We start from the raw sequence: 6294 nt of genomic DNA, 5'->3' as shown, positions 1-6294 counted from the left end.
TCCTCCCAGTTTGGTGTCCTCAGCAAAGTTCCTCAGTTTCCCTTTGAGCTGATGAAGGTGTTGAAGAGAACTGCAGGATGGAGCCCTGTGGAACATCCCCAGTGCCAGCCTGACACCACCCCAGTCACTGTGACTTTGTGCCCAACCCATGAGCCAGTTCCTCACCATCCCACATAACACAGCTGTCCAGCTGGGAATCTTAAACCAGACATCAGCTGGAATTTTGCTGGACAGCAGCCCCATCCTGCAGGAGCAGTAGCTCTTCCCAGTTCTCTTGATGATCTTCCCAGCTCTCTTGATGATCTTACCAGTTCTCTTGATGATCTCCCAGACGCCCCAGGGGGTGGCAGGTAACATGGAGTCCTGGTCCAGGCACAGGCGGCCCACGTTGATGACATGGAAGCCGTCGACGTCCTTGTCGGGGCTGACGGCGTTGCAGACCCTGCGCTCGTCGATGTGTCCTGGGGACAGAGAGGGGGCTCAGCCTGCCACTGTGCTGGGCACCCCAGCACGCCCTGGGCTCCACCTCTGACTCTGAGCCCCAAGCCAGACTTGGTTCTGAGCCCCAGCCCTGAGCCAGACTTGGTTCTGAGCCCCAGCCCTGAGCCAGACTTGGTTCTGAGCCCCAGCCCCGAGCCAGACTTGGTTCTGACCCTGAGTTAGTTCCGAGCCCCAGCCCTGGGCTCAAGCTCTGACCTCAAAGCACCAACCCCCTCACAATGTGGAGGCTTGAGGCTCCTCAGCACTTCCAGCTCAAAGCTCCCAGCAGAGAGGGACTGACAGCACTTTGGAATTACAGCCTTGCTCATGCTGAGGGTATTTTTAGGCAGCCTCAAGGCCACAACTGAGTTCAAGTTGATACTGGAAGTTGATACTCCCAGCACAGGAATAGATCCTGTGACCCCCCCCAGAAACCAAACTCCTGCAGACAGATGGTGCTGAGGAGTTGCAGGGACATCTTTAAACTGCACCAGGGCAGGATCCCACCTCTCGTGGCACAGGATTGTCCTCCCAGCACATAGAAACCCTTAAAAACTTCATGTAGGACGGAAAGAGGTGGAAGTTCAGCTCCTCACCAGGCAGAGGGAGCTGCACCAACAGCCCATCCACGTTTGCATCGTTGTTGAGTTTGCTGATCAAATCCAGCAGCTCCTCCTCAGTGATGGAAGCTGGTCTGAGGATGGTCTCACTGCTGATCCCTGGAAATCATCCCAAACACCTCATTAGTGAGCCCAGGCTATGCACAAGGCAGCAACATTCCTGATCTTTGTGGATTTAAGCCCCCCTGTTTCATTGCTCTACCAAATCCCAGAAGTGCACACCAAGGACTGGATGGATTAGGCAATAAGGAGCAGCTTCCAGGCTGGAGAGACCTTCCCAAGCCTTCCCAGGACAATTATATGGGATTAATGACCTGGGATAGAGTGTTTGAGTTTCTCACAGTGCAGGGAGGGATTAGAGAAACCCAGCCAAGGATGAAAATAAAACCACACATCCTGTGAGCCCTCTGGGCACAGGAGGAAAGGGATGGCAGCTTAAAAAAATCTCAGCTCCAAAAATCTCCAACCCAAAAAAATCTCTCAGCAGTGCAGAACCCAAGTTAAAATAACACCATTTCTTGCCCCCAACCCTGAGCAGGACCTTGGATTGCAAGATGGGAAGAAGTCAGAGCAGTGAGGCTGAACAGTGACTCCTGAGGTGAGGAAGGGAGGCCAAAAAGCCCTTCCTGTGCTTTTTATGCCTCTGGGAAGGCTGAAAATCCCAAGCACAGAGCTTGATGTTGTCCTGAAGGATCCCAATGGCACATGGACAATGTTTACCAACCCCATCCCAGGATAACAAGAACCCAAATTCCAGGTGAAGGTGGACAGAGGTGAAAAGCTGCCAGATGGATTCAGTCCGAAAAGCTTCCCCCAGCCTCCAGCACGGAGGATTCCTGCCCAAACCCCGCTGTTTTGGGCAGGGAGCCCCAGCCATACCCACGTCAGCCGCTGCCTTGGTCTTGTTGAGGACGTAGGAGTGACTGGCTGGGTTCTCCCCGACCAGGACCACGCTCAGGTGGGGCCTCTTGTTCCCCGCTGCCACCCACTGCTCCACCTCGTGCCGGGCTTCCTGCCGGATCTGCCGGGCCAGCTTCCTCCCCGAGATCACCACGGCATCAGCTCTGCAACAGGGGAAGTGCCACCACACCATCAGCACCCTCAGGACCTTCACACCCAAGCTTCGTGGGACATGGACTGGGAAAACCAGGAGCCAACCACAGCCAGGGGAGAAAAGGCTCTTTCTGAGCTTCCAATTCCATTAAAAATGCAGGAAACTCTTGTCTCCAAAGCCTCTTCCTGCTCAGAGACCTCAGGGAGCGGGGTTGAGAGGAGCCAGGGACCAACAGAGCAACAAGTGTCACCATCAGCATCCTCAGGACCATCAACTCCCAGCTTTGGACAACATGGAACAGGAAAACCAGGAGCCAACCACAGCCAGGGGAGAAAAGGCTCTTTCCCTTGAGCTCTGTACAAGCTTTTTGCACCTTGATGTTAAATCTTGTTAAGCAGCACATTGCAGGCTCATTTACAGCTTTGCTGAGACCAAGCAAGACAAACACAGAATATCCTGAGCTGGAAGGAACTCCTTAGGATCACTGGTCCAGCTCCTGGCCCTGCACAGCCCCAACAACCCCACCCTGTGCAGAGAGCAATATCCAAATGCTCCTTGAACTTTGCTTTTCGTGTTGTTTTTTTTTTTTATCTGCAGAAACTCCAACTCCTGAAATGACTTTTCAGCCTTTCCCAGCCCTCCCACATCCCTGGATCTCTGCCCATCCTCCCTCCCCAGCACCAGCCAGGGGCCAGACCTACCCTGTGCCAGCAGAGCTCCCTGTGCTCCCCAGTTTTAACAGCTTTGCTGAGCTCCCAATTCCATTAAAACTGCAGGAAACTCCTGTCTCCAAGGCCTCTTCCTGCTCAGGGACCCCAGGGAGCAGGATCCACCAGGAGCTGAATCCATGATCCTTGTGGGTCCCTTCCAGCTCAGGATATTCCATGATTTAAGTCTTTCTGCAAGGCCTCCTGACCAGCACCTCCCTTGCCCAATTTCCCTGCCCTCAGACCCAGAACAGGCACAGATGCTCCTCAGCATTCCTGGCATTGCTGGTGCCTTCCCAGCCTATTCCTGAAGCAATTTCCAGACAATCTCCATCACAACCCACTCCACTTTCCCCAGGAACCCAGGAGACAGCTGACCCACAAAGCCCAGCAGCACCAAGAGCACTTTCCCACCCTCCCTGCACCTCAACATCCACCAGAAAAAGCTGAATTGCTGCAGTTTCTCCTCAAAAATCCATCAGCTGCCTCACGGATGGATCTTCTCCTACTAGGATCCTGGACTGAGTCCAACAGTGCTGTTTTCTGACCTTTTCCAGGTACAATCTTTGAACTCTGGGAGTAGCTGGAACCAGGGAAAACCACTCCCATAACTGCTCCAGACACACAGAAGCCTTCTCAGGTAGGAGAAGCCTTTCCCCTAAATCCTCATTTGGAGATGCAGAGGAGCTTTTGTGCTTTAATCCCTGCCTTACTCAAACATGCAGTTTTCCCCACTTACTGGGAATTAAGTATTACTTCATCCCTACCTGCAACCACCCCAGTCAAACCCATTTACCAACCAGTCCCAGCCCACTGGGTCTCTAATTCTTGTTCCAGCTTCAGAGCTAAACCTGTGCCAAACTACCAGATGCTGATTTGGATGTAGAAGGAATTATGACAAGTGCCTGGCAAGCCAGAGAATGGAAAATTCCTTAAATCAGAGGCAAAACCTACCTGGATCTTCCCTGAGATTGGGGTGCTCTGGGCTCTCAGGGAGAGGGAGAAGCACCAGCCCCCGGGGGAGCTACAGGGGGACAAAGAGGGAGCTCAGAGCCCTGTTTGGAGCAGGGTGGGCTGCTTGGGGGTCTCTGTTCCTCTGACCTGGGTGGCCTTTGTCCCTCTCACCCCGGGGGATCTCAGGGGGTCTCTGTTTCCCTCACTCCGTTTAAATTCAGGTCCAGTGCCCAGGGAATGCTTGGGGGGGAGCTCTGTCCGTCTTAACCCGTGGGATCTCTGGGGGTGTCTCTGCTTCTCTCACTCCAGGGAATGCTCGGGGGGCTTTGTCCTTCTCTCAGGGGATGCCCGAGGAGAATCTCCACCCCTCTCACCCCGGGGGATGGGTCTCTGTCCCCCTCATACCGTTTAAATCCAGGGCCAGCGCCCGGGGGATGCTCAGGGGTCTCTGTCCCTCCGACCTGGGGGATGGCTGGGAGGTCTTTGTCGCTCTCAGGAGATGCACGGGGTGGTCTCTGTCTCTCTCGTCCCGGGGGTCTCCATCCACCACCCCCCGGGGGACACCCGTGTCCAGCCCCGCACCCCCACGCAAGGCGGGCGCGGGATTTCATCAGCCTGCACCGCCCGGCGCGGCCGCTGGGGGGAGGATCTGCCCCGCTCCCCGGGCACCACCACGGGGCGAGACCGGTAACCGCGACCCCCGGCGCGGGTCCCATCGCCCCGGCCCCCTCCTCAGCCCGCACCGGGCGGGCCGCGCTCCCACCACCGCTGTCCCCGCTCCCGCCCAGCCACCCCCGGTCCTCCCCGCGGGGTACCTGGGCGCGCTGAGGTGCAGGCGGCGGTCGCGAGGTCTGAGAGCGGCGCGGCCGAGGGCGCGGAGCGGGCAGAGCGCGGTTGCCATGGCAGCAGAACCAGCGACAAAAACACCGCAGCGGCACCACCTCAGTATAAGAGCGGCGCGTGCCACCCGCCCCCTTATATAGGCGGGTAAGACCCGCCCCCTAGCGCGCGCGCCGGCGGGAGCCAATGGGGCGCTGAACGGGTGGGGACGGAGCGGGGGCTGCCCGCTGCGATTGGATGGAGGGAGAAGGGGAGGGCGGTGTGATTGGTGGGGAAGAGCGCGGGTTCCCGCCCTAAATAGGGCAAGGAGACGTTGATTGGCTGAGCCCTCGGGGTGCAACACGGGGGAGGGGGACATAAGAGGAGGGTAGGGGGCTGGGGGCGTGGCTTGTGGGTGAGGGGCGGGGCCAGAGGTGGGGGAGGGAAAGGGGGTAAAAGTGGGATTTTGGTGATTTTAGGAGGGATTGAGGTGACAGAGGGTTAGGGCTGGAATTGGAATTAGGGCTAAATGTACGATTAGGGTTAGGGCTGGGGTTGGGATCGGGGCTAGAAGGGGGTTGGGATTGGGGTTAGAGCTGGAATTGGGGCTGGGATTGGAGTTAGGGCTAAATCTGGGACTGGGGTTAGGACTGGCATTGGGGTCAAGGCTAAATGTGGGATTAGGGTGACGGGTGGGGTTGGGATCGGGGCTAGAATTGGGGGCTGGAGTGTGAGTTAGGGATAAATGTGGGATTGGTGTTAGGGCTGGGGTTGGAGTTAGGAACAAATGTGGAATTTGGTTTAGGGCTGGGGTTGTGGTTAGAGCTGGGACTGAGGTCAAGGCTAAATACGAGATTAGGGTTAGAGGTGTGGTTGGGATGGGAGCAGGGGCTTGGCTTGAGCCTGAGATAAGATTAAATACAGGACTAAGTGTGTCCAAACCTGGACTGAGACTAAGATCAGGGTTAGGATTAGGGTTGGATTTGAGACTAAGTGCTCCCAGTTCCGAGTGTTCCTGGCTCCAGGTGTTCCCAGTTCCAGGCAATGAGGCCGGAGCAGAGAGATTTCTCTGAACAATTTTTCTCGCATTCAGTAGGCCTTGCTTGCCACGACTTCAGAAGTGACGAGCGGCGTAATGTTTACACTTATAAGCTGTGTGAAAATATGCAGTGTTTATCCTTGTTAGCCTTGTGTTTGTCATTATAAGGTTTGAGAACATAGTACGTTTATAGTAAGAAAGCCTTGAGAAAGTGGAGATAATGAAACACCTGCAGATCTCGGAAAAAAACCCTAAAGGTGGGTCAATAGAAAGAGCTTTGCATGCCAAGTATGATTTCAGACGGCGTGGACAGAGCACCAGGTCCAATAAACTGAGAGCATGGGGCGCGTGCACAGACTGAGCCGTCCAATCGCCTCGTTGTGAGCACGCACCCGGAACAAACTAAACTGTATAAGTCAGCTGATTTAAATCATAAATTGGACATCGCTCTGATCACATTGATCGTCTGCCTTGTCTCTGTACTCCTGCCGTCAACAAGGCAATCCAAGGAGAGCATAGTGGGAAGGTGGATCTCATCCTGGAGCAGGTGCAGGGCAGCCTCCCATCAGCCTCCAGCAATGGAGAGAGGAGTTTATTCTTATCATCATCATCATCATCATC

General features: G+C 55.4%; 1 protein-coding gene across 2 annotated transcripts in view; it reads right to left on the bottom strand.

Annotated features, from left to right (window-relative positions):
- The window catches only part of MTHFD2 (methylenetetrahydrofolate dehydrogenase (NADP+ dependent) 2, methenyltetrahydrofolate cyclohydrolase), an 11617-nt gene extending 6857 nt beyond the window's left edge, over positions 1–4760 (bottom strand). Inside the window, exons 1-4 of one of the 2 annotated variants that reach the window (XM_017827348.1) lie at positions 4631–4760; positions 1980–2164; positions 1077–1199; positions 309–461 (exon numbers count right to left, since the gene is read on the bottom strand). In XM_017827348.1, coding sequence (XP_017682837.1) covers positions 309–461; positions 1077–1199; positions 1980–2164; positions 4631–4716 — 547 coding nt within the window. In that variant the 5' untranslated portion in view covers positions 4717–4760. Of the gene's footprint in view, positions 1–308; positions 462–1076; positions 1200–1979; positions 2165–3286; positions 3374–4630 lie in introns of those variants that run through there. The other variant, XM_017827349.1, reaches the window with a different exon arrangement.
- Positions 4761–6294: the final 1534 nt, after the last annotated feature.

This window comes from Lepidothrix coronata, unplaced genomic scaffold, assembly GCF_001604755.1.
Source record: "Lepidothrix coronata isolate B3197 unplaced genomic scaffold, Lepidothrix_coronata-1.0 Scaffold137, whole genome shotgun sequence".
NCBI lineage: Eukaryota > Metazoa > Chordata > Aves > Passeriformes > Pipridae > Lepidothrix > Lepidothrix coronata.
The sequence above is the reverse complement of the archived record's forward strand: the minus strand, read 5'-3'. Positions and strand labels throughout refer to the sequence as shown.